This window comes from Mercenaria mercenaria, chromosome 5, assembly GCF_021730395.1.
Source record: "Mercenaria mercenaria strain notata chromosome 5, MADL_Memer_1, whole genome shotgun sequence".
NCBI classification, from domain to species: domain Eukaryota; kingdom Metazoa; phylum Mollusca; class Bivalvia; order Venerida; family Veneridae; genus Mercenaria; species Mercenaria mercenaria.
The window spans coordinates 10,815,801-10,842,315 of NC_069365.1; the positions used below are offsets into that span (position 1 = coordinate 10,815,801).

Sequence of the window (26,515 nt, forward strand, 5' to 3'; positions counted from 1 at the left end):
AAGGTTTGTGATGTTTGAAGAGACGCTGTCTGGTTTCAGGGGGATAAATGGCTCACTGCATTGTACTTGTTCATTCAGTTTTATTTGGGTTTGTTGTTTGGGAATTCCACATAGGAGATGAATATTCCAATTTCTGTCGTACGAGAACGAAGTTCGTATCATCATAATTTTTGTCTTAAACAAGACTCCTACTGTTTGTTTATTTACTTATTGCTAAAAATAGAAACACCATAATATTGTGCGGTTACGGGTATTTTAGATATACAAGTACAGTCGTATTGCAAATAGCGGATCACTATGGAAACTTTTAGTGTACAATGTGATAATGTAAATTCATCCATGACCATTAACAGTTTATCTAAAATTAATTTACAACTAAGAAGTAATTCGTCATCATTCCATGCTATGCTTTAAGCCAGTAGTAGGTCACTTTTGTTATTATCGGGTCAAGCATTTTGCCAAACAGGGGATTATCTCAAAATGAATATTACCTGTCAAAATCTGACACCTGCATTTGTCAACTAATTTTTCTGCATATAGCTAAAAAAACATTTTAAAACCCAAATGGACATGAAAAGTTAATGCCGCATGAGTGTACTTGCCCTTTTAATTGTAAAGACTGGGAACAGACTGGCTTGTAACTTCTGCAGTAACAGTTCCTTTGTCCATCACAGACATTATACATGTTGATATAAAGTGTCCTGTGAGAAGACCTGACACATCTTCTAATTTTTATGCCCCCGAAGGGAGGCATATAGTTTTTGAACTGTCTGTCAGTCTGTTGGTCTGTCAGTCTGTCCGCAATTTTCGTGTCCGGTCCATATCTTTGTCATCGATGGATGGATTTTCAAATAACTTGGCATGAATGTGTACCACAGTAAGACGACGTGTCGCGCGCAAGACCCAGGTCCGTAGCTCAAAGGTCAAGGTCACACTTAGACATTAAAGGATAGTGCATTGATGGGCGTGTCCGGTCCATATCTTTGTCATCGATGGATGGATTTTCAAATAACTTGGCATGAATGTGTACCACAGTAAGACGACATGTCGCGCGCAAGACCCAGGTCCGTAGCTCAAAGGTCAAGGTCACACTTAGACATTAAAGGATAGTGCATTGATGGGCGTGTCCGGTCCATATCTTTGTCATCAATGGATGGATTTTCAAATAACTTGGCATGAATGTGTACCACAGTAAGTCGACGTGTCGCACGCAAGACCCAGGTCCGTAGCTCAAAGGTCAAGGTCACACTTAGACATTAAAGGATAGTGCATTGATGGGCATGTCCGGTCCATATCTTTGTCATCGATGGATGGATTTTCAAATAACTTGGCATGAATGTGTACCACAGTAAGACGACGTGTCACGTGCAAGTCCAAGTTCCGTAGGTCAAAGGTCCTAAACTCTAACATCGGCCATAACTATTCATTCAAAGTGCCATCGGGGGCATGTGTCATCCTATGGAGACAGCACTTGTTTAGAAACATTTTTCTTAACTGTTATTATAACCATACTGTCTGCAGAATAATAACAAATTGCGTATTCAGTACTTGTACCAGCTGAATCAATTTGCTGTTATTTTGATGAAGTTATACCCCTTTTTGTACTTAGCTATTTCTTACACAATTTTGACTTCAAGCTTCTATTTCTTTTTGTTATTCCTTGCTTTTAAGTTGAAGGGAAATAAAGATAATGCAGTGTGTCTGCCAATCTGTTGCCCCCACTTCCTGCAACCCCAAGCAAAATTGTTTTTACTTTTGGTTTCTTATGTTTCTTGATATTGACTCTAAGATTATCCCATCCTCTGCTTCTCGCAGCTGCCCCCTGCAATTACTTGTGTTACTTGATATTGTATGTTCATATCCTTTCATCTCCCCCTCCCCCCACTTATTATGCCCCCACCCCCTTCGAAGAAGGATAGGTATGATATTGTTTTGTAGATTTTGGTTGGTATGTCGGGCAGTCCATAGACGAATTGGTTTCCGGATGGTATCTCAAAAACACGTTGGCCTAGGATCATGAAAGTTAGTAGGAAGGTTGGTCATGACCAACAGATGACGTCTTTTGATTATGAGATCAGTAGGTCAAAGGTCAATGTCACAGTGACCCGGAACAGTTAAACGGTTTCCAGACAATAACTTTAGAACTCTTTGGCCAAGGATCACGAAATTTAATAGGAAGGTTGACCATGAAAAGTAGATGACCCCTAATGATTTTGAGTCAAGGTCACAGTGAGTGACCCGGAACAATTAAACTGTTTCCGGATGATAACTTGAGAATGGTTGGGCCTATGATCACGAAACTTAATAGGTAACGGTCATGACCACCAGCTGACCCCTCTTAATTTTGATATCTGTAAGTCAAAGGTCAAGGTCACAGTTAAACTGTTTCTGGATGATAACTTGAGAAAGCTTTGGCCTAGGATCACGAAATTTGATCGGGAGGTTGATCATGACCAGCAGATGACCCCTATTGATTTTGAGGTCAGTAGGTCAAAGGTCAAGGTCAAAGTGACCTGGAACAGTTTAACCATTTCCAGACAAAAACTTAGAATGCTTGGGCCTAGGAACATGAAACTTATTAGGGAGGTTGATTATAACCAGTAGATGACCCCTATTGATATTGAGGTCAGTAGGTCAAAGTTCAAGGTCACTTTGACCTAGAGCACCAGAACTTTTTTGCCAAATAACTAGAGAGAATGATTTGGTCTAAGATCACATTTGGTACGGAGGTCACTTATGACTTGTAAATGACCCATAATTATTGATTTCAGGTCAGTATGTCAAATTTAAAGTCCATTGTGCACAGTGACCTAATCATTTCTGTTCCTTGTGCAGTCACTGAATTCATCAAGGGGGCATTTCATGTTCTATGAGCTGTTGTTTTTAGTTTTCTTTTCATATGTCACTTGATATTGTCTCTTAGTATCCTTTAGCCCCTTCCCACTCCACATTTGATATGCAATTATACATACAAGTAAACTATGAAGACTTAAAAAAAGCTGATGCGTAGTCACATGGTGTAAGAATAAATTAGAATAGTCTTGCTGATGACCATGATAAATATTAAAGATGAAGGTCTACAATGCATGCAGTAATAAACACTGAATAATGAATCACTCACTTATAGTGAGTAATACTACTATACAGCTGACTATCTTCTTTAGATCATTTATAAGTGATGCATAATGAGTTTGGACATAGGGAATGTTGTCACAGCTGGATATGGTATAGTTGATAATCTTATCTTGCTAGATCTTAAATATGAAATTCTTTCATAGTAATAATGTGCTGTATTGGTTCTTAGTCCACCGTTGGCAATATTAAGAACACAAGAAAATTACATATAGATGGAATTTCAAAGCATTTTGTATAGAAACAACAATTAAAAAAGTGAGTAATTTTCATTCTGACAAATTCCAGATAAAGCTTAAGGCTGCAGGGTTAGAATTTGTTAGAAATCATCACTCACAATGTTTTTGCAAAATGAAAAATAAACTGGCAAAATGACATTTAGGCATTTTCTTTAACATAATAGCAACTGAGAGAACATCATAAAGAACCAATACAGTTCTAAAAGTAAGCATATTAATTTCTGGCACCATAAGGAGCTGTAATGGTTCTCTTCTTCTCCATATGTAGTATGTTAGAGAATAATTTAAGGAACAAAAAAGTACATACAGTAGAGTTAAAATCTTGACTAAAACTGTATCTTTTTTCTTTTTTTAAAGAATTTTTTGTAATTAATTAATTAATATGAAAATATTTAAAAGTCATAAATTATTTCAATATAAGCTGTTTTGGATGGATACATTGGGATATTTCAGCAATCTGAACCGAAAGGCAGTGTTTAACTTTCTTTATAAATGCCAGCCTTTGACAGTGTTCATAGCTAAAATTTCTAAAATGGATAAGTTCAAGAAATAGATTACTCATTTTACTGTACGATCAAGGTTGTTGCTCCTATCTTAAGGAGGTGCAAACTTCGATTAAATGATATTCTGAAATCCAATATCTATTGTTTGTTTGAAGGAATTAGAGATGGTTACAGTTGTTGGGCTTAAAAAATTCCCAATAATAGAATTTGTTCAAGCTTTGTATATGAGCACAGTGTCGTATAATAATAGAAACAAAATTATGAAAAAAATCAAAGATCACCATGCTTGTCCAAGAGTTATCTGCCCTTAAGTATGCACATTTGAAGAAAAATCCAGTTTTAAGGGCAGATAACTCCTGAACAGGCATGGTGACCTGAGATTGTTTTTGCATTTTTCTGTTTCTAACATGAGGCTATGTTCATATACAATGTAAAAAGTTTGAAAAAATTCTATTATTGGAAAGTTTTTGCTCCATCTCTCATACAACAAACTACAGCAAGCGTCTTTAAGCACATTCGTAAGCATATTTGTTAATTTTTATAAGTACTTAATGTTTCTGTGTATGATAAATAGCATAAAGTGTTTGCTGTCTTATCCTATCATTGGCTAATATTTTATTATTACAGTTCAAAATTATTGTCTTTAAAATGCATGCTAATAAATGATTAGCTGATATCTTCAGCATATATATACATTTTATTAGTTTTCCACCTATATAAGTTAGCATCGGTATTAGTACACTTTATGCTCACAGACTTAAATGTTCATGCCAAATCAGAGTACTAATTAATAAAAAAAAAGCATCACAAAATCTAGTTGTCATACAGACAAATTCATCTGGTAACTGCCTGCCGAAAAACAATAGTCATCAGTACCCAATGTTCAGGGCAAAGTTTGCCAGAGATTACGCATTTGTCGAAACCTTCAAGTAGAAGGTGGACTACTCCTCCCACACTGACCAGTGCTTTGCAGCCCCAATATTCAACCTTCCTTTTCCTTTGAATAATGGAGTCAGTTGAAGAGTGTTTAAAAGGAGGTTTCTGATGTATTTGGAATGTGTGATCTCAAGTTATATTTATGTTTCAAATTGGAAGAATTTTCCTGATGATCTACTTAATGAAAAAAACTTTGTCTCTGACAATGTACCTTTAAATCTGAGATAGTTTATTGTTAACTAAGAACTATATCTTATTACAGATTTGAGGAAAATGCTTTGTAGATGATGGTGTGCTGCAACCTCGGTACTTACCTTCTGATACATTTTAGCTGAATACATGGTGTTGATAAGTTAAATAGTCCAAGGAACAGTGGTCAACATTAAGTTTACCAGACAACATTACAGTGCTGACATCTATGAAACCAGACAATATGTCAACAGTGGTACCATTTACCATGACAACTGATTACATCACCAATGCCACCACCATACCATATCACAGTACTACAGCAGCTTGTGAACACAGTGATATTCCGTTCTACTGGGGATTTATAACTGCGGCTATAGCTATATTTTTCTATGGTACCAACTTTGCTCCTGTTAAAAAGTTTGACACAGGAGATGGTAAGTTTGTTGCAAATATTGTTTTTAGCAGCATTATCTTGCATGTTAAATGAATTAAGTGTGCACTCCTTGAAATGAACATTTATGATAATGCAGTACCCATATATGTAGTGGACTGACCTTCTACAAATATTGTTAAATTTTTTCGATTCGTCAAAAAACATGGCCTTCAGAGGGCATGGTCACTTTTCATCAACAATTTCTTTAAACAAAATCTCCTCCAAAACTTCAGCTATCACACTTTAAATTATAATCCTTTTCTCTAGAGCTTTGATATTTGGCATGTGATATAAGGGTTTGACTCTCTACCATACTGTCCAAACTTTTGCCCTAAGGTAACAAAAATGGCCACGCCCCTGTGTCTGACATGTACTTACTAAAGGCTTATATTTAAGAAACTTTGAAAATCTTCATCTCTGAATCAATAATAGCTAGAGCCTTGATATTTGGTGTGTGATATCAGATTTGTAATGTCTACTATGATTGTTCAAATCATTGTCCTAGTTTTAAAAATTTGTGTGACATGTATATAATACAGGCTATTATAGAGGAAACCTAACTCTGTACTTATAAAAACACACTTTAAACTTTGTACACAGGTTAGCGCTTTAGGGTCAATGACCCGCTTGTTTGAGTGAAGCTAGCTGAAAATGTTATCTAAAAGGACTGAATGTCTCAATTTCATGCTTAAAAAATTTATGCTCAACTGGCCAGGTTTTAGGAATGGTGCAAGGTGATGGAGGGCACTTGGTTCTAATAAACTATAGTTTATTAAGTATGACATAGATTGTATAGATGATACTGTTCCCTGCTTCAGTCTGTCTTTTGTCAGCATTGAGAAATAAAATGGAAAGTTATACTGAAAGAATGGCTATGGGGTACAGAAAACATTTTGTCCACTGGCAGGCACAGAAAATTATTTGCCAATACCGAAGTATATACAATTGCATCCACATCATGTTGCCAGAACAATAGTAAAACAAGCATGCATTCAGCATATTTAGCTCCCTTTAAGTCTACATGAATTGTTTGAATTTTGGTTGTTTTTTTTCTTTGGAAAAACACAGTTGTTGATTATAGGGTAGGGCCTAGTATTTGTCTGGCTTAAGTTCCCTGACTTAAGATTGAAGTCATGACATGGAATTGATATCCAAACACTTTATTTGACTGAAAATTGTTTCAGGCATGTTTTTCCAGTGGATACTGTGTATTGCTATATGGTGCAGTGGTCTAGTTGTACAGATGATCAGGAAAAGCCCAAAGTTTTATCCTCTTGCAATGCTGGGTGGCCTGTTGTGGGAAACAGGTAAGACCTCTATGTGTTTTAACTACATATGTCTTGTCTTTTTTGGAAAGCATTGATTTCACAAAGTGACTGAAGCTAACTGCAATTAAGTTTATTTTCTATTTTAAATTGAGCTTGTATGCTGTGTATCATGTTAGTGAACACTAGGGTGATGATAATGCTGATGATGATAATGATAATGATGATTTCATACAGGGATTTTTAAACTGACAAATTGTATCTGTATTTTTGTCTAATAAGCTTAAGCTGTTCTATTATAAGATTCTTTCACTGGTTATAGGTGCAGATGGGAATTTCCGACCTCGAGGGTAACTGATTAGGCGGAAAGGAGGCTTGTGCCAAGTTACCGCGTAAACAGTTACCCGGGAGCTGGATATTCCCATCTGCACCTACAACTAGTGACAGAATCTTTTTCTTGCATACCATATTCAAGAAATAAAAATAGAAATCAAATAAATTGAACGGCTTTCTTTTTAGAACTATTTCTTATAGCAGAGTATTTAAACAAAGCACGGGAAACCAACGTCCGTAAACAGGAAAGACGTCATGATGTTTCAAGACAAATAACAATGTTTAGTTCCGGTTTTGTTTTATCAGTTGTAGTGTAACTTTATGAATTTTTGATAAAATAACGTTTTTTGAATCGAGAAATATACTATCAGGAACAAAGAGTAACTGTCAAGGTATTGGATTTTTATTCTGTTTTATGAAGTAAAATGTAAATTATTACATAATACGTCATTTACAGCACGAGTGTCATCTTACACCCCCTGGGTTTTTCCAGCACCGATGAAAATACCAGAAATCCCCGTCTGGTATGCCAGAAATAGCCCAGATTGAACTGTTGTTCTGTATTGCGGAAAACTCCTTTTACATATTAGAGGATAATTTGAAAAAAAAAACACCTGTATAGAAGAATTACCTCCCTCGTAGACAGACAATTTCTGCACTGATCTCTAATGAAATTAACGTCTCTGAGCAACAAGCCAGTAGTTATTTTCCATATGGTATTTTTTACAGTGGTTTCATTGAAGTTTAAACTCATTCATTTTGTTGATGATGATTTATGAAATAGTGTTAATGTTATTAAGATATTGTATGCTTAAGATGTTTGTATAAAACATTGAGTTTTTTCTGTTCTAGGAAACATTTGTGTTGTACCTATTATAAAGACAATTGGTTTAGGACTGGGACTGTGTATCTGGGGAATGACAAATCTTCTCAGTGGCTGGGCAACAGGAAGGTACATTCAGATTGTTCAAAATAAATATATATTTCAGTCATAGTTTAGCTCAAGAGCTCAGATATTTTGGGCCAGCTGTTAAAAAAATCTTAAGTTTAAAAAAAATTTTTTAGTTTGTAAGGCATCAAAAAAAATGTTTGTTTCCACTATCCCGACGTACCCTAAATTTTTGGCCCAACCCTAAATTTTTTTTATGGCCTTGGAGAAATTATTTTCAACTTTTTGTGTTAAAACTGCACTTTTTATGCTTTAAACGTGGTCAGAGATGTTAGAAATCAACTTACTGCTGCTCTAAAGGCATTACCCCCTTATTTGTATTCATTTTTTGACGCAAAAATAATTTTCAAAAAGTCCCACTTAATAAAAAGAAAATCCCCCCCCCCACCACCTCCACAAAAAAAAAAAAAAAAAAAATACCAACCTACCTACGCTTATTTTTTAGCATGTTACAGGAAACAAACATTTTTTTACACCTAACCTAAATTTCTTTAATTTCACTTTTTGGTGCATAATAGAAAAGTTATCAAACTCACTAGTCTTATTATACGAAATGTCATTAGGATTAAACTTTGTTTAAACAACAGCAGAATCTAGTCTAATGGAAGGTACTGATACACGTCAGTGGTTAGAAAATGGAGGAGCCGTATGTTCTCCATTATGATTTGATAAAAGATATTGTGTGTGAGGTAATTTTGTCCTTTAATACCTATAAAGAAGTTGGTAGTTACTTGAAGAGAACAGGTTACTTCTTGTACAGAATCCAGGAACACTGATTAAGTTCACTATATCCATCAAGTAACTGAAATACTGTTGAAACATAGCACTGAAACCTGGAACAAACAAACAAAATGACCATGATTGCCTAATCATAATTTTATCATACAAGATTGATATAGGCCAATTTCATGATGAACACTGTCAAAGGCATTTAACATATATAGCAAACACAGCCTAACAGGGCGCGAAATTCATCCTCTTCTGGTACTTACACAGAGTGATCTGACCAGAGGGACAGAGTGAGATAAAGCCCCCAGAACAGATAGAGAGAAATTCTTTTTAAATACAGACTTGTCCGCCTAACTTAGCCTAGCTCTTTGCGAATAGATAGTCTGGTTGTTAATGTGCCCGGTGTATAGCAGTGATGCACGTCAAGCCGTCTTTCCTGGGAAGAACCAGTACAGGCCTCTAGAATAACATGCATGATATACAACAAGGTGCCTGATGTACTACTATGCTCTCAAAATTAATAGATTTTAATAGACAAAATGTTAGACAAGAGAGTATGGAAGCATATTAGGCAACCAAGATCAGATAACTTAGCTTTCACTTTGCTAGTGACTAGTCAAAGCATTTTTTTGATCTGACAATCAAAATCAAACTGTTTGCCAGTATATAATGCTATAACTGACAGAGACACTCTTCATGATTTTGATTTGCAATCCCAAATGCTTCATGGCTATGACAGCTAGAATATGTTATGTATATATTGCAGGTTTGGATTGACAGCTAGACTATGTTATGTATATATTGCAGGTTTGGACTGTTTGGTTTACATGCAGACCCTCCAGACAACAAGGTGCTCAATGATATTGGTGTCATACTCGCTGTCTCCAGGTGATATTTACAGTTCCATCTTAAATAACCTCAACATTTCCATTTTAGTATTATCTGTTGAATTACAAGACAGTTCATTTACAATGCCTTGAGTCCTTAAACTTTGCAAAGATGTTGGAGCATGCCTGTCTTGTTGACACATGCCTGTTGTCTTGGAGGCCTTGTTGACAGATGCTTATTGGCTTGTTTTGCAAGAGTTTTGCTGGCAGTGTTTATTGTGACTTAATTATAACATAAACTTTTTACCAGGAAATGTTCTATCAAATAATGCTTGATATTTAGTTTAAAGTCTTAAATTTTGTTGGGATTTGACAGACAAAGAGAATGCTGTAAAATCATTTAATTGTGTTGGCATGTAATTTCATGGGATATGAAAATTATGTGAATTTTAAGTTTTGAAGATAAAATGAGTGGGAATTTTGCTTATTCATTCTTTGGATTAATTTTGATATCTTAGATTCATGAAATCTATGAAAATTAGTCCTCATAGAAACTTTACCAAGCTTGTATATATTATTTACAGAACAAATTCATTATGCTTTAACAAATTTTGCATGTAATTAGTATTTTATGTAAACATCCTTGCATCTATGCTAGAATGTGAAATCACTTCATCTACATACTAGATTCTTTTGAGCAGACTACTTTTGACAAATTATTTTGATATATCAAAGCATAAAACTGTTTAAAATTTTGTATATTGACACATGATGTAAATGTTTGTCTCATGTTTTAGTGCTGTGATATTTGCCATGGTGAAAGGTGAAGTAAGTACAGCTGGTGTGGATCAAACAATCACTGTTGAAGTGTCATCAGAAAACAGTCCGCTGTTACAGGTAAATTTGTGACTGTTTGTTTATCGAGCCAGACAATAGTAAACACTTACTGAATAGTTTGCTGGTCAAAAGTTATCGCCTGAGGTCTAAAGGACTTCGGGTAATCATTTCGACAATTGACTGGCAAGCTGTTCAGTAGATATTTCATTATGTGACAGCAGATACAAACTTTTTATAGATTTTTCTTTAGCCCAGTGAACTTATGTTGAATATAGACCTGTAATATAGCACAAGTAAAGGACTGTTACCTGATGGTTAACATTAAGAAATCATTTACTAATGATTTCTTTACAAATTTTCAATATGTTAAAATAAGATATGTTATATACAAACCAAACCAAATGTACAGTGAAAGCAATTATATCATGCAAACTGTTCGAGAAATACTGTAAACCTGGAAATGGTTTCCCGCTACTTAAGTTGGCAACCTTTTGTTTGTGTGCCTCCGCGAAATTTTGTAGTCGCGAATAATCTAGCTACCTTGAAAATGTGAAAGTTTGTAGCTTTCATTGTAGTAAGCTGCAAAGCTTCTCCCTGATATATGCATGAGTTTATAATTATTAAAAAGAGATTATATCATATTTAAATATATCAGTTACTGACTGTATAACGTTTAGAGTGGCCAACATTTCAAACTGAGTAGCCTGTACTTCTTTCAATGCTTTATTTGCAAAATGGAATTGAATCGTCAGTGTTGAGGATGGTTATGTATTATCAATAGGACAATCCTTTGCACTACTTGTATTTTTGTCCTTTTTAGTTAGCATAACAATATTTGGTATAGACATATTGGACTGATTTCATGCACTATTATACAGTAATTTGTGATTGCCAGGAGTGTATTCTGGAACATGAATTTCACGCATGATCACAAAGCATGGTAGATTGAAAATTGCGTTAAGGATAAATGATCAGTTATTTGCGTAAATTATCTCCTGTCTTACTTGTACTTGTGCCGGCAACTGTTTATTACGTACTTAAGCTATTCAGTTTTCAAGTATTTCTTGTCCTATGTATTCCACAAATCTTTGCCTGTAGTCATTATGTCTTCTCCAGGGGGAGATATATTGGTTTTTTGCCATCGCCATTTGTCCGTCAGTCCATTCGTCTTGTCTGCCCATCCGCATTAAGCTTGTCCTGTTTTCACAGGTCAAACTGCTGGCCGAATTTTGATGAAACTTCACAGGAGTGATGAGTATCAAGCCTAATTGTGCATAACCCCAACATGTTTCATTCACTGCACAAAATGTCCGCAACAGCTGAAAATAGAAAAATCTTGTTCGGCTTTCATAGGTCAAACTGCTGGCTGGATTTTGATGAAACTTCACAGGAGAGATCAGTACCAAGCCTAGTTTTGCATATTGCCAACACATAATGCTTCATTGAACAAAATTGCTGCCAGAGCTAAAGATAGAAAAATCTTGTCCGGCTTTTACAGGTCAAACTGCTGGCTTTATTTCGCCAAAACTTTTAGGAGTGATCAGTACAAGCTCTAGCATATCACTGGCACGTTCTGCTTTTCTGTACAAAATGGCCACCAGAGAAAAAACAGAAAATTCTTGTCTGGCTTTCACAGGTCAAACTGCTGGACAGATTTGACGAATTTCACAGGAGTGATCAGTACTAAGGGTAGTTGTGCGTATCGCCGACATATTTCAGTTTTGCTTCACAAAATGGCCGCCAAAGCTAAAGGTAGAAAAATCTTGTCTGGCTTTCACAGGTCAAACTGCTGGCAATATTTCGACGAAACTTCACAGGAGTGACCAGTACCAACCCCAGTTGTGCATGTCGCTGGGTCTCCAGCTTCGCTATGCAAAATGGCCACCAGAGCTAAAAATAGAAAAATGTTGTCTGGCTTTCACAGGTCCAACTGCTGGAGTCAACAGATTTCCTCTTCCATCCTTGGAATACTTAGTGGGGGGAGACATATGTTTTTGTGACAAAAACACCTTGTTATGAAATGTAGCACTCGTGAACGTTTCTAGAGTTACAGTATGAGAGACAAACAGTATTATATATAACAAATTTAATCTGTACATGTCATACAATCTTGAAACTTTTTTAATAAACGATCACTATATGAGTTATTAGATATTTGATATGTACACTTAAAATTCTTAATTGGTATATATAAAATGGAAATGCTATAAAATATCTTTTAATACAGTATGTGACAATTTTTACCATTATACAAGCTATTAAAACAGGTTTTGGCAGCCAGACATATCATAATTATTATTTCAAATAAAACAGCATTTTTGTTATCATTATAATGGTTGAAGTAATATCCAGATTCCTCTTACAGTATTACATAAAATGAGTTTTATATCTGTAACAGCAGAGTACAATGAAAGCAGGTTTGAGTTCTGATTAGGCTCCTCACTGTATCTGCCTGACTTTATTCAAATCAGACAAGCATTTGAATTTTGTCAGAGCATCCCTATATGACCTGTTTAATACTTCTTTTCTAAAGTATTAACATCCAAAGTTCTATTTTATAAATTCTAAACTTGTTTCAACCTCTCCCCTCTATGCAGTTTTAGCTCGAAGAAAATGTAGCGCTATTGCACTCGCGCGGGCGTTGGCGTTGCCGTTAGTTCAAGTTTTTGATGAAGTCAAATATCTCTGTTACTATCAAAGTGTTTCACTTGTAACTTGAAATAGTTATTTACTATCACAGTCAACATCAGGAGAAACAATCCTCATAACTCTGATTTGAATTTTGACAGATTTATGCCCCTTTTTAACATAGATTTTTTTTTTTGTTAAAGTTTTGATGAAGTTAAATATCGCAGTTACTATCAAAGCTTTTGACTTGAAAGTTAAACTAGTTATTTACTATCAAAGTTTTCACCAGGGAAAACAATCCCCACAACTCTGATTTTAATTTATACAGATTTCTGCCCCTTTTTAACTTAGAAAAGGTAAAAGGTTTCTATAACGTCCACTATCTCTATTACTATCAAAGCAATTGACTTGAAACTTAGAATAGTTATTTACTATCAAAGGCTACACCATAAGAAACAATCCCTATAAATCTGATTAGAAGTTTGACAGATTTATGCCCCTTTTGCTGGCAAAGCTCGAATTCAGAGTCAAGCACTTAGAAAAGTCGAGCATGCTGTGTTACGGACAGCTCTTGTTATAGACTACATTCTGATTTAAAACATCACTTTTTGTATAAAAGATTCATTATTATAATATACTTTGTGGAGCTGTTGTTTAAACTGTATGATATCAGAAATCATGTTAATCCTGTTGTGTATTATAAGCAGTGTGTACTGTATTATACTATATTATATTGTAGAATACTGCTAGACACAACGGGCCTACATATTCCAGTGTCCATACAGAAGACCATGATGTCATTGTATTCAATAATGACAAACCCAGGGTAGTATGTATTTTTATCTGTTGAAATAAATTCTATTATGTCTCCCCCTCCACTGGGGTCATGTTGGGTCAAAAACTAGGTCACCCAATCAAATCAAAGGAAAAGTCTGTTAGATGAATATTTCAAATAAAAAATCACAAAATATTTAACTGACATAAATCAGAAGTCAGAAAGGTTTACTAAGTAGGCAGAGCACAAGATTACCAGTGAAGAGGTTGCAGTTTGTTCCCCTGACAAGTGTTCTATCAAGAAAACAGAATGTTGACAGTTTGGTCCTCCACTACTGGTTAATGTCTTACATTACTATGGAGAACAAGTTAGTAGTGATACACGAAACACCCTGTAGAATAAGTGACAGATGTTGCACGGCTGAAATTCTGCATCATGAGATGACTGCTTAGGACAAGTTACATAAATCTGCATTTGAGTTTGTTAAAGATAAATCCCTTTTTAACTTAAAATTTAAGGTTAAAATTTTGCATGTAAGCAGGTTTCTCAAAAGCTACTCAGTCTACCAAATCATGCTTTCAAACATCACACATGTATACTGCATCATAGAATGAACTAACATGGCAAGTTTTCTCCAAGTGAGAATTACTTACTGTCCCACTTACAATATTATTGCCATTGAAGGAAACACTGTGTTTTTAGCTCACCTGTCATGAAATGACAAGGTGAGCTATTGTGACCGCTTGATGTCTGTCGTGCGTAGTCCGTCATGCCTAGTCAGCTGTCCGTCGTCCGTCAACAATTTCTAAAAAAAATCTTCTTCTTGAAAACCACTGGGCAGAATTACACAAAACATCACAGGAATGATCCTTGGGTGGCCCCCTTTCAAAATTGTTCAAAGAATTGAATTCCATGCAGAACTCTGGTTGCCATAATAACCGAAAGGAAAAACTTTAAAAATCTTCTTGTCCAAAACCACAGGGCCTAGGGCTTTGATATCTGGTGTGTAGCATCATTTAGTGGTCCTCTACCAAAATTTTTCAAATTATCCCCCTAGGGTCAAATATGGCCCCACCCTGGGGGACACATGGTTTATATAAACTTATATAGGGCAAACTTTGAAAATCTTCTTGTACAAAACCACATGGCCTAGGGCTTTGATATTTGGTATGTAGCATCATCTAGTGGTCCTCTACCAAGATTGTTCAAATTATCCCCCTAGGGTCAAATATGGCCCCGCCCCGGGGGCTCCCAAGTTTTACATAGTGTTTTACATAGACTTATATAGGAAAAAGCTTTAAAAATCTTCTTGTCTGAAACCATATGACCTAGGCTTTTGATATTTGGTATGGTGCATTGTCTAGTAGTCCTCTACCAAAATTGTTCAAATTATGCCCCTGGGGTTAAAAGAGGCCCTGCCCTGGGGTCGCTTAGTTATTATGTGAGTTATATAGGAAAAATACTTAAAAAATCATCTGATCCTATTTCCAAGACTGTTTAATTATAATTACCTGATGACCCCAAGTGATATGATGTCACTTGACTGTGACCTTGACCTGCTGACCTACTTTCTTATTTTTTAAGATACAGCCTTGAAATTTTGATGACCTACACAGTTTTGCACACAAATCGTAAAACTGGATTTCATTGACCATGAATGTGACCTACTGACTTTCTTAATATTTTATCATCAGTTTGACATTTGAAACATGTAGCTCATATTACTTAGGTGAGCGATCCAGGGTCATCATGACCCTCTTGTTTTTTCTACTACAGATAGTCTGCTTATAACACCTGTCAAGTATATAAAGATATTTCCTCTTAACGGTTTCCCTATGTTTCCTGTAGTTTGATATGAAAATAGAAAATGTGGAAAATCACAGGTCTCCAAATATGACATAAACAAAAATGTTGCAGGCTCGGTTTAATTGAGGCTGTTCATGGATCCATTATGAAACGTTACATGTGCTGCACATTTATCATTCATTGTTCCAAAGCCTTTCTTTACTTTCAGTACTTCAATTATATTACATGTAGTCTTATGATTTTGATGATTCATGTCTTCTGTTTTATGCCTTGCCATTCCTGAAAACTAGATAGCTATGTTTTGGAAACAGACTGATTTTGTTGTTGACACTTTTTCCAAAGTTCTTAATATTTGCAAAAATTAACTTATTAAATATGGATCTAATTCAGAACAGTATTAACCAGGAAAGCACAACTGAAAATGAAGAAAATGATGAAACGTTTGTAGACAGACTCAGTCCTGTGACTAAACGGATAGTGTAAGTAAAAACTGTCAGCATTGGTATAATAGTTTTACAAAAAATGTACCAGAGTACCAGATATGTGTAACATTTGACAATTTTTTTAATTTAACTTTGTGTGGACCTTTCTCAAAAAGAACTAATAATAACAGGTGTGAATTTTAAAATGTAAAATGTATTATGTTTAATTAATATTACTATTACTGACCATATTACTGACCAAGTTTAATCAGTACTTTAATGCCAGAATAACTGTAATATAACTAAAATTTCAATGTTTTTATTGATCAAAGGCTGTAGAGAATCTTCAACAAATTTTGGAATTTATTCTGTAGTATGAAAGAAAATTGCGTTCTAATCAAGTAAATGTTAAACGTATTCAGCTAGTCAAACAACTCTTTTATGTTTGCAGAGGTATTTTGCTATCAGCTATATCTGGAATATTTTATGGTCAGATGTTTACACCAGCAATATATGTGCAAGATAATTATGTTGGAGCAAGTCAGGAAGGTAAAATTTCCTCTTTTAACATGATTATTTGGGTGTTTACGCCCCCTTTTTGTACTCTTAACAAAATTTGGGATTAATTGTTTAGCTCATTGTGTTTTGCTTATTGTCATATTAGTCCGTTTTTCTATCCCGTCTTGTCTATCGTACAGTTGGTTTACCATTTGCTCAGACTGATCATCCCTATAGTTTTTGGGGTCAGTAGGTGAAAGGTCATGGTCACAGTGACCTTGAGACTTATAATTGTTTCCGCTGACCTTGTAGACTTCTTCAAATTTCCTGATTGCTGTGATCAGTACCTGACCCCTATTGTTTTTTGGTGTCAGTAGATCCAAGATCGTCAAGATCACAATGACATTGAGACTGAAAATAGTGCCTGCTCAATAAGAAGAGAAAAAGTTTGCTTATAGTCCTTAACTTTAACAAGATAATTGCTTTAGTTTTGCTGATAACCCTTACTGTTTCATAGTTCAGTAGTCAGAAGGTCAAAAGTGACCACAAGACAGAAAGCAGTTTTTGCCCAATATTGGACTACTGACTTCAAATTTTAAACTAGATGAGTACCTGTGGTTGGTACTGTCTCAGTAGCCTAGTGGTAGAGTGCCTGCTTTGAGTGCTGGAGGTGGTGGATTCGATCCCTGGCCGTGTCATGTCAAAAACATGAAAAAAGGGTACTGGTAGCTTCCTCTCCTTGCTTGGTGCTCAGCACAAAGAGGATAGTACTAGGACTGGTCAGCCAAGTGTCAGTATAATTTGACTGGGTGGGGGGTCTCTGTGGTCAAGTGGTTAAGGTCGTTGAGTTCAAATCACTTGCCCCTAATCGATGTGGGTTCGAGCCTTCTCTGGGCATTGAAAAATTCATGTTAGGAAACCATCCAGCTAGCTTACGGAAGGTCGGTGGTTCTACCCAGATGCCTGCTTGTGATTAAATAATGCACGGAGGGGCACCTGGGGTCATCCTCCACCATCAAAGCTGGAAAGCCACTATATTACCTATAATTGATTGTGTTGTTGCGACATTAACCCCTGCCCCACAAAAAAAATTGACTGGGTGGGGTAACATGTCACATGTCTTTGGCATAATATTCCAGTGAGGCAGCACTATAAAGACGGGCATTGTGCTCACATCGACATTTATATGACTGACAAACTGTTAAAAAAGACGCTAAACCCAAACACACACACACATACACCTGTAGTTGGTAGAAGACCCTCTTGTTCTGGGTTCAGTAGGTTAGATGCAAGTTCACATTGACCTTGGAACTGGAAACAATTTCCACTAAATAACTAAACGACCTTTTTGCCCTCTAGAAGTCATCATACTTCATAGGGTGACTGCCTGTGGTCAGTCCTTGACCCCTATTATCATTGGGATATGGAAGTCAGAGGTGAAGTACACATTGACAGCAAGACTTTAAACAGTTTTCACATAACTAATTATCACTTTTGCCTACTGTTTAACTAGTTGGCAAATTATTGCCTGTGGTCAATAGATGACTGCTAATATTTTGTGGATCATTAAGTCAGTCATCTTGAAATTGACGGTGGTTTCCAAATATTGTTTGGAGCACATACATACATCAAATACATTTTAACAGTAATATGCTCCTTTTATATAAAAATGATTGGTAAAGTATTTTAATTTAGATAATTTTATGTAAAAGTATAAAATAGTTAAGGACGCTCATACTTCACAGCCTTGGGGCCTTGGTGGCCAAGTGGTTGTGGTCGCTGACTTCAAATTGATTGCCCCTCATCGATGTTGGTTCGAGTCTCACTTGGGGCGTTGGAATCTTCATGTGAGGAAGCCATCCAGCTAGTTTATGGAAGGCCAGTGGTTCTACCCAGGTACCCGCTCATGATGAAATAATGCACTGAGGGGCACCTTGGGTCTTTCTCCACCATCAAAGCATGACCTATAATTGTGTCGGTGTGATGTTAAACCCAACAAAATAAAAAATAAATATTTGGCAGCCTTTGTATGTAAAGCGCCTTTGAAATCTGGTATGAAATAATAAATAATACATTGTATACTATAATTGTATGTAATACATCATTGAGAAATATCCGGTCATTAGGTTAAAACCGTTATGCTGCATTTGAGACATTCTTCCACTTTTAGTTGTGGATTCAGAATTGCATGGTCACAGATACATCATCTTCTTGTTTTCTTAATGGATAACTATATTATCTTGTTCCCTTGTTGTTTTCTTATCATTTGATTATTGTTTTCTTCAGCGCTTGATTACGTGTTTGCAACATTTACTGGTATCCTAGCAACAAGCACAGTGTACTTCCTAATATATGCAGCATTCAATGGCAACAAACCAAAAGTCTATCCACGTGCAATATTACCTGGGTTTGTTTCCGGTTTGATGTGGGGAATTGCTACCTCGTCTTGGTTTGTAGCTAACAAAGTGTTATCAGAGTCTGTCGCTTTCCCTATTGTGACAACAGGACCTGGCGTTGTGGCTTCAATACTTGGAGTTGTAGTATTCAGAGAAATTCAGGTAACATGGATGTTTTTTTTTCAGACTTGTAACACCCTAAATGGTGGACATTGGCACATTGTAGAAAAACAGTATTTTTATACCCCCACAAAACGAAATTTGGGAGGGGATATATAGGAGCGAGCTTGGCAGTCGGTCGGTTGGTCCGTTGGTTTTTGTGGTTTCCGGATGATAACTCCTGAAAGGCTTGACTGATTTAAATAATTTTTGGTACACAGGTGTAACATTAGAAAATACAGGTCAAGTTCGAATTTGGGCCAATAGGTCAAAGGTCAAGGTCACAGTGACCCTGAACAGTTAAACGGTTTCTGGATGATAACTTGAGAATGCTGGGCCTATGATCATATATTTTGGTACACAGGTGTAACATCATGAAATACAGGTCAAGTTCGACTTTGGGGTCTGTAGGTCAAAGGTCAAGGTCAAAGTGACTCGGAACAGTTAAATGGTTTCCGGATGATAACTTGAGAACACTTGGGCCTAGGATCATAATTTTTGGTACACTGATGTAACATCATGAAATACAGGTCATGTTTGACTTTGAGGTTTGTAGGTCAAAGGTCAAGGTCACAGTGACTCGGAACAGTTAAACATTTTCAAGATGATAACTTGAGAACGCTTGGGTCTAGGATCTTAAATTTTAGTACACAGATGTAACATGATTAAATACAGGTCTTTTTTCGACTTTGAGGTTAGTAGGTCAAAGGTCAAGGTCACAATAACACAAACAGTCAAACGGTTTCCGGATGATAACTTGAGAACGTTTGGGCCTAGGATCATGAAAATTGATAGCGAGGTTGGTATGACCAGCAGATGACCCCTAATGATTTTGAGGTCAGCAGGTCACAGGTCAAGGACACAGTGACCCAGAACACTAAAACGGTTTTTGGACAACAACTTCACAACGCTTGTGACTAGGATCACAAAATTTAATAGGGAGGTTGGTCATGACCAGCAGATGACCCATAATTATTTTGGGTTCCAAAGGTCAAAGGTCATTTAAACCTTTTCCAGACAATAACTTGAGAATGCTTGGGCCGAGGATCATGAAACTTTATAGTGAGGTTGATTATGACCAGCAGATGACCTCTATTGATTTTGAGGTCAGTAGGTCAAAGGTCAAGCAAGTTCAGCTTTGACATTGGCTTAGTTCTGTGACAAGGCCATATTGTGGGGGTATAATTCATCACTCCTGTGACAACTCTATAGTTTAATTTGGTTCATACCTGTTAATAAATGTATATATGATTACAAGCATGCAGAAAAAGTTGCTCCATGATTGTTGAGTCATGTACAATAATTCCTTCAAGAGAAACTTTTTGTAGGTTTTATCATACTTCAAAACAGCAGTCTTTATGTGCATTGTGACGGCTATGAAAAGTCTCCCGGTACTTTAGTTTAGTGTTGTTATTATTTATTTATTTTGTTTTGATATATTGGAATCCATGCAACATTTCTGTATAACAAGAATTCTACTTTGTTTCTGTATTTTACAGTTACTCTTACGCCAGCATTTTGTGGCATGGGGTTGTTGCACCTTCATTACCTCATGAACAGACTCGTTAAGACTAAGTCTGCTATTATTTTACGATGTTTCTCATTACAGATCTAGAGTTGTCGTTCTGAGTATGTCACAAAATTATTATCATCGGAGCAGCAATACACAAAACTTTGCATGTCCACACGCATTTAGTGTATAACATGTATAATATACCGACTAAAGGTTAGGGTTAGGAGTATCGTGGTTACAAAATATATACATTAACCCTTACCCTGCTAAATTTCTGTAATGAACCTGTCCATCTTTCAATCTGGACAGTACCATTAACTGTTTGAGGGCTGCATACCAAAATGATTCTGACTGAATGGCAGACAGTGCAGATCATGATCAGACTGCATGGTTGTGCAGGCTGATCTTGATCTGCACTGGTCGCAAAGGCAGAATCAATCATATCCAGCTAGGTAAGGGTTAAAGATACTAGTCATTTAAAGGGCTTGAATCAGGTACGTACCGGAGACTGTAATATCACAGGTGATGCAGATCTGTTTTTAGTCATAGTCTGCTTTATTGTGTGCTATGCATCCTTTTGAATATGTAGATGCTCATACAATTGGCACAATCTCAGTTTGGTGAGTTCAACTCTGTGGACAAAACTTGGTATACTTAGTAGTATAAGTTACCCTGCTTTTGCCTTGATTACGTGAGGAACTTATCTATGCTTGTAGAGCATATATCAGAAGTGCAGAATATGATACGCTTAAGTTACCAGTCTCCCATAAGAAAAATTCAGTTTTGTTAAAATCTTTATTTAGCTGAACCAACATTTTTTTCTTTTTACTTACAGGGCCGAAAGAATATTCTGATTCTTCTGCTGGGCATGACAGTAACAATCACAGGATCCGTTCTGGCAGGGTTATCAAAGAAAGAAAAGCAGTGTTGACACAGAAAAGCAGATATGCAATGTATGGACATGAATCGGCTAGGCTTGATAGAAGCATAAACATTTGTTTAAAGTAATGTGCGGTGTACTCCATCAAACATATAAATCATGTATAGCGTCAGGGTGCAAAAATTATTAAAGATATGTTTAAACTGAAAAAGAAATCAGTGTGTCACAGTTTGACTTGTACATACACTGAACAATGTTTTCACTAGGTTTTTTGTTAATCCCCTGCCACAAGTGGTAAGGGGATTATAGGAATGGTCTCCGTCTGTGTGTCGGTCTGTCCATCTGTAACATTTTGTGTCTGCTATGTATTTTCTAAACCCCTGAAGGATTTTCATGAAACTTGGGTCAAATAATCACCTCATTAAGACCATGTACAGAACTCATGAGTCAGTCATGTCAGCTCAAGGTCAAGGACACAACTCAAGGTCAAAGGTTTGAGCCTTCAATTTTGTGTCTGCTCTGTATCTCCTAAACCCTTTAAAGGATTTTCATGAAACTTGGGTCAAATGATCACCTTAACAAAGCAATATGCAGAAATCATGAGTCAGCCATATCGGCTCAATGTCAAGGTCACAACTCAAGGTCAAAGGTTTGAGCCTTCCATTTTGTGTCTGCTCTATATCTCCAAAACCCCTTAAAAGGATCTCCATAAAACTTATCAAGACAATGTGCAGAACTCATGGGTCAGCCATGTTGGCTCGAGGTTAAGGTCACATATCTCAATGTCAAAGGTTCAAGCTCAGTATCTCCTGAACCCCTTAAAGGATTTTCATGACTTTGGGTCAAATGATCACCTTATCAAGACCATGTGCAGAACTCATGAGTCAGCCATGTTCACTCAAGGTAAAGGTCACAGCTCACAGTAAAAAGTTTACGCCTTCCATTTTGTGTCTGCCCGGTATCTCCTAAATCTCTTAATACATGTATAAATTCAAATTACAATGTAGTTGATTTTGTCATACATGGACTACAAAATATACTTAACAACGTCAGTGCTTCCACCCAATAGCTAGATAGATAGATTTATTCAGGTATAAGATCATATACACAATTTAAAAATACAAATATTGCATGAAATAAGATATGGTTTGTAAGATATTTAAAACTGAGCAAACAATTTCTAAATCTAACATGTGACTTACGTTCACATAATATTGCATAACACAGATAAAAAACACGAATACATGGTTTTTATCAAAGTGATAAAAATTGACAATGATTTAATAGTAATGAAATATATATATATAAAAGTTATTTCAAATTTAATTATGTTTCATAAATTTTCTCTGCTGATCTTATACCAAGGATAACCCATAAAGTAGCTTGAAAAGCTTTTATTTCCAATGCGGTCCTCAATACCATCAACCTTTGATCTATCCATAGCAATGGCGGGGGATATACATGTAGCTGTCTTTCAGACTGCCTTGTTTTAAGGAAATTGATTGTTGTAATATTCTCTATTTATTTCTTAAAAACAGAAATTTTATTTTTATTTTATTATACTACATTGTCTGCTTAAAATACTCATAATCATGCCTTTTTTATTATTTTTTATTTTAGGCATTGATGCAAAGTATATCTTGTATGTGAACACAGTATACTAGTGGAGTGTAACAGATGCAGTTTATGAATTATCATGTTGATTTTTGTCTGTTTGTTTTTAAGTATTTTAGATTGTTTATATACAGGTGATGCAGGTCAATTTGTATTTAGGTTGTGAAAGTAATATATTTGGGTGTCACTTAATAAATAGTTTTATTTTTGTGCAAGTCTGAAAATTGTCTTTTATACCAGTTTTACTTAGGGCAGTGATTGTTAAGAATGCAAGTCCATTATAATTGGAAATAAAGTCATACATATATATGCCTGAAGGCTTGGATGAATATTTTTACACATAGGTATGCGTTGATGTTTAGTGCCATATTTATACCATGTAGATGTATTTTGTTTTAAGTCTGTATACATTTTCGATTACTGATGTATACAGCATAACTTTGTTCTGTATGTCTTACAGTATATAAAATGTAAACTCATTTTGTTTGTTTTTGAAAGACGAATAAGCTGATTTCTTATTAATCATATTTTGTTTTAAAATGATGGTAAAGTTTTTATGCCCCTTTTGAGCATGGTTGGGCATATTAAAATCACTCTGTCCATTTGTCAGTGTGTCCGTGTAAATTGTTGTCCATTTCATAACTCTGGCATCCATAAAGGGATTTATAAATAACTTGGCATAAATGTCCGCAATAATGAGATGACTTGTCATGCACAAGACCAAAACCCCTAGCTCTAAGGGTCACACTTAGAAATCAAAGGTTAAAACAGAGTCTGTTTCGTGTCTGGTCCAAAACTCTGGTCGTCCATAAAGGGATTTTGAAATAACTTGGCATAAATGTTCAACATAATGAGATGGCAATTTATGCTCATCCCCCAGATCCCTAACTCCAAAGTCAAGGTCACACTTAGAGGTCAAAGGTTAACAGGCTTAGTTTCGTGCCTGGTCCATAACTCAATCCATGAAGGGATTTTGAAATAACTTGATATTAATGTTTCCTTTAATGAGATGTGTGCAGGACCAAGACCAATAGCTCCAAGGTCAAGGTCAGACTTCCATTTTGTGTCTGCTCTATATCTCCTAAACCCCTTGAAGGATTCATTTGAAATTTAGGTCAAATGATCACCTCATCAAGGCGATATGCATAACTCATGAGTCAGCCATGCTGGCTCAAGATCAAGGTCACAACTCAAGGTCAAAGGTCTGAGACTTCCATTTTGTGTCCACTCTGTATCTCTTAAACCCCTTGAAGGAATTTTATAAAACTTAGGTCAAATGATCACCTCATCAAAACGATGTGCAGAAGTTATGAGTCAGCCATGCCGGCTCAAGGTCATAACTAAGGGTCAAAGGCTTGAGCCTTCCATTTTGTGTCCACTCTGTATCTCCTAAACGCCTTGAAGGATTTTCATCAAACTAAGGTCAAATGATCACCTTATCAAGAACTCGAGAGTCAGCCATGTCAACTCGAGGTCAGGGTCACAACTCAAGGTCAAAGGTTTGAGCTCTGTATCTCCTTAACCCCTTGAAGGATTTTTATGAAACTTAGGTCAAATGATCACCTCATCAAGACGTTGTGCAGAATTCATGAGTCAGCCATGTCAGTTCAAGGTCAAGGTCACACTAAAGGTCAAAGGTTTACTCTTTCACTATCCATAGCACTGGCGGGGGATTTATCTGTCTATCAGACTGCCTTGTTAATTTTATTTCTGCAGTATCTTTTTGACACAAACTAAAATAACATCTCTATTTAGGAACAGTATATGATATTTTTACCTCAACAGTATAATAGTTTTAGCTTTTTACTTTAGCATAATGACTACTTGCATTGTTTATTAAAAATTGAAATGGCATACAAAATGTCTGCAACTCACCTTGGAAAATACTCTGTCAGTATCGTTTTTTGGCAATAGAAGTAATCAAGATTTTTTTTAAAGTTCCCATTACCAACTGAGCAGTTATGTAGATTGATGTATTGAAACTTATTAATCCCCCGCCATGAGTGGTGGGGGGCTATAAAAATGGTCTCTGTCCTTCTGTCCGTAGCACTTCCATGTCCCCTCCATATCTCCTAAACCCCTTGAAGGATTTTCATGAAACTTGGGCCAAATGATCACCTCATCAAGACAATGTGCAGAACTCATGAGTCATCTATGTCGGCTCAAGGTCAAGGTCACAACTCGAGGTCAAATGTTTGAGCCTTCCATTTTGTGTCCGCTCTTTATCTCCTTAACCCCATGAACGAATTTTATAAAACTTTGGTCAAATGATCATCTCATCAAGATGATGTGCAGAACTCATGAGTCAGCCATACTGACTCAAGGTAAAGGTCACAACTTAGGGTCAAAGGTTTGAGCCTTCAGTTTTGTGTCTGCTCTGTATCTCCTTAACCCCTTGAAGGATTTTCATGAAACTTAGGTCAAATGATCACCTAATCAAGACGATTTGCAGAACTTATGAGTCAGCCATGTTGACTCAAGGTCAAGGTCACAACTCGGGGTCAAAGGTTTGAATCTTCGATTTTGTGTCCGCTCTGTATCTCCCAATCCCCCTGAAGGATTCATATGAAACCTGGGTCAAGTGATCACCTCATCAAGACGACTAGCAGAACTCAAGAGTCAGCCATGCAGGCTTAAGATCAAGGTCACACCTTAGGTTCTAAGGTTTGAGCCTTCAATTTTTGTGTCCACTCTGTATCTCATGATCAACTCATCAAGAACTCATGAGTCAGCCATGTCAACTCAAGGTCAAGGTCACAACTCAAAGTCAAAGGTTTGAGCTCTGTTTCTTCTAAACCCCTTAAAGGATTTTAATGAAACTTGGGTCAAATAATCACCTCATCAAGACGATGTGCATATTGTATGAGTCAGCAATGTCAGTTCAAGGTCAAGGTCACAGCTAAGGGTCAAAGGTTTACCCTTTCACCATCCATAACAGTGGCGGGGGATTTAGCTGTCTTTCAGACTGTCTTGTTAAACTTGTTATTAATAAAGCTAATCACAAGAAGAAGAGACAGCAATGCTTTGAAATGTGTATTAAAACAATTACGTTACAGCAGTACATCACATCGCAGCTGCATAATGTATTTATTTGAACTAGCGGCAGGGTCATTAAGCTTTGGAGGATTAAATCGACTCTCACTGTGGTGATGTATGAAAGTCTCAGGTTCATATTTGCTGTTTTTTCTGCCTGAAAAGTTTTGGGCCTTTGTTTTTACTTCAGTAATAAAGTTATGAAAAATATATGTTCTCGTATTAATTACTAATGAAAAAAGAAATAATTAAATAGGACATATATGTACGATCGACTAACTGTTTGGATGAGTTTATGATCATTGAAATTCAATTACAATTCACATCTGTAGGAAAGCGTTTTAGCCATTTCGACCAATGCGTCCACAGTAGGTCAAATGGCGACATTTCTGCTGTATTAAGGTTGAGAAAGAATA

The 26,515-nt window shown here is 36.2% G+C and overlaps 1 protein-coding gene across 5 annotated transcripts in view; it reads left to right on the plus strand.

The window, feature by feature from the left end:
• The window catches only part of LOC123556441 (transmembrane protein 144-like), a 33,031-nt gene extending 6,722 nt beyond the window's left edge, over nucleotides 1–26,309 (plus strand). Inside the window, exons 1-11 of one of the 5 annotated variants that reach the window (XM_045347169.2) lie at nucleotides 3,208–3,225; nucleotides 5,073–5,436; nucleotides 6,620–6,742; nucleotides 7,886–7,985; nucleotides 9,519–9,599; nucleotides 10,336–10,435; nucleotides 13,743–13,832; nucleotides 15,975–16,063; nucleotides 16,458–16,555; nucleotides 18,791–19,062; nucleotides 21,408–26,309. In XM_045347169.2, coding sequence (XP_045203104.2) covers nucleotides 5,229–5,436; nucleotides 6,620–6,742; nucleotides 7,886–7,985; nucleotides 9,519–9,599; nucleotides 10,336–10,435; nucleotides 13,743–13,832; nucleotides 15,975–16,063; nucleotides 16,458–16,555; nucleotides 18,791–19,062; nucleotides 21,408–21,503 — 1,257 coding nt within the window. In that variant the 5' untranslated portion in view covers nucleotides 3,208–3,225; nucleotides 5,073–5,228 and the 3' untranslated portion in view covers nucleotides 21,504–26,309. Of the gene's footprint in view, nucleotides 1–3,207; nucleotides 3,226–3,372; nucleotides 3,391–5,072; nucleotides 5,437–6,619; nucleotides 6,743–7,885; nucleotides 7,986–9,518; nucleotides 9,600–10,335; nucleotides 10,436–13,742; nucleotides 13,833–15,974; nucleotides 16,064–16,457; nucleotides 16,556–18,790; nucleotides 19,063–21,407 lie in introns of those variants that run through there. The other 4 variants (XM_053542655.1, XM_053542656.1, XM_045347168.2 and 1 more) reach the window with 4 other exon arrangements.
• The last annotated feature ends 206 nt before the right edge of the window (nucleotides 26,310–26,515 follow it).